Genomic DNA, 1,885 nt, shown 5'->3' with positions numbered 1-1,885 from the left:
AGAGAAGATTAGACGGGTTTTATGGATGGGGATGATAGGAGGAAATAGGTAGGTATATTTCATACAGGGACTGCCACGTGTAAACCTGATCGCTTCTTGCAGCTTCCCTTATTTCTTATGTTCTTATGTTCTTATGAAAACACAACTAGTACGATTTTACACTGTGAAAATCACACTTGAGTCTCACTTACCAAGAGGCGGGTAGGAAAGAGTTGTGGCAAGTGTTGTGTTGCCATATTAATGTTCGAATTTTGTTTATGCCTTAATAAGAGATTTGAGCATTAAAATCACTATATGAATAAAGATAAGAGAGAGAGAGAGAGAGAGAGAGAGAGAGAGAGAGAGAGAGAGAGAGAGAGAGAGAGAGAGAGAGAGAGAGAGAGTGAGAGAGAGAGAGAGAGAGAGAGAGAGAGAGAGAGAGAGAGAGAGAGAGAGAGAGAGAGAGAGAGAGAGAAACTAAATTCATCAAATTTGATTGCAGATACAACAAGATCACTCCAGAACTAAAGATATCAAACTGAAAGTACTTAAAGCTGCCACAGGAAATCTCTACGAAGAACATAAACGTTTTGCACTGGCCTTCGATCCCGAATGGAAACAAGACCCACACATCATATTTCTACTCTGTGCCATTACGCTGTTCAGCCCAAAAAGACAACACATCATCCATACCGACGCCATCCGTCAGGAGCAGGTATGTATGTACATATATAATACATTCACGATCAGGCATGTATGTAATGTGTGTTGTGTGATAGATAGACAGATACACACACACATATCTACCTAGAGAGAAAGAGAGAGAGAGAGAGAGAGAGAGAGAGAGAGAGAGAGAGAGAGAGAGAGAGAGAGAGAGAGAGAGAGAGAGAGAGAGAGAGAGAGAGAGAGAGAGAGAGAGAGAGAGAGAGAGAGAAATGGCATTGTCACACATTTAGCATGAGTGCATCAGGACACTTCCAAAACTAAACTTAACGTTCAGTAATGGTAATAATAATGTGGTTGTTTTCACCAGGGTTCCTATCTGTATCTTACACGACGATACCTGGAGGCGCGTTACGGCATCTGCTTGGGCCGTTCCACCTACCACCAGCTGTTGCATCGCCTGGCCCATCTGCACCACCTTAGTGAGGACCATCTACGTCTCTTTCTAGAGGTGAATCCAACCCAAGTAGAGCCTTTATTGATTGAAATTTTTGACTTGAAACAATGGTAATTTAATTTCATTGCTTTTTTTTTTTAAGAAAAATAAGCGTGGCGAATACTATTTTTGTCAAACCCAACAAAAAGACGTTTAGATAATTAGTTATTGTATTTATGGTGATTTAGTGAAGGTGATGTAAACTGTAATTTCATAAGCAACTCCAGTAATTTTCTACAACAAAGTAAAAACCGTAGATGATTATGTACTTACTCTTTGAAGGAAAGTAATACATTTATAGAATAAAAAAATGCACTGTTGAACTGGATCTCCCTATAAGAAATATAATTTACATTTTTCTTTTTTTGTATCACTACTATTATCAAATATATCTATGTTCTAATGAAAGACGTGTCATTTATCTTTTTATCCATTAGCACAAGTAGCAGGAAAAGAGTTCCATATATTACCAGTAAAAGAGATAAATGAGTGAAAATACTGATTAGCTCCAAGATTAGTAGAGTAGACAAAATAGGGATCAGAGTAAGTAGAAAGTCTTAAACAGCGAAGCCGTGGAAGTGGAAAAGGAATGAAATTAGCAAGCTCAGGAGAACTGTAGAAATGGAAGTGACAGTAGATGACAGAAAGGAATGTAACATTGCGACACTAAGTTAGAGTATCAAGACAGTCCGGGAGAAAAATCGATAAAACGAAAAGCTCTTGACTCCACCATATTTAGAGGGGTTA

The 1,885-nt window shown here is 38.5% G+C and overlaps 1 protein-coding gene across 2 annotated transcripts in view; it reads left to right on the top strand.

The window, feature by feature from the left end:
• The window catches only part of LOC135106446 (uncharacterized), a 53,475-nt gene extending 51,929 nt beyond the window's left edge, over window positions 1–1,546 (top strand). For both annotated transcript variants that reach the window (XM_064015455.1, XM_064015456.1), the window contains 2 exons: window positions 482–694; window positions 1,013–1,546. In XM_064015455.1, the coding sequence (XP_063871525.1) occupies window positions 482–694; window positions 1,013–1,213 (414 nt within the window). In that variant the 3' untranslated portion in view covers window positions 1,214–1,546. The remainder of the gene's footprint in view (window positions 1–481; window positions 695–1,012) is intronic.
• The last annotated feature ends 339 nt before the right edge of the window (window positions 1,547–1,885 follow it).

The sequence above is a fragment of the Scylla paramamosain genome, chromosome 13 (assembly GCF_035594125.1).
Source record: "Scylla paramamosain isolate STU-SP2022 chromosome 13, ASM3559412v1, whole genome shotgun sequence".
Classification (NCBI taxonomy): Eukaryota; Metazoa; Arthropoda; class Malacostraca; order Decapoda; family Portunidae; genus Scylla; species Scylla paramamosain.
The sequence above is the reverse complement of the archived record's forward strand: the minus strand, read 5'-3'. Positions and strand labels throughout refer to the sequence as shown.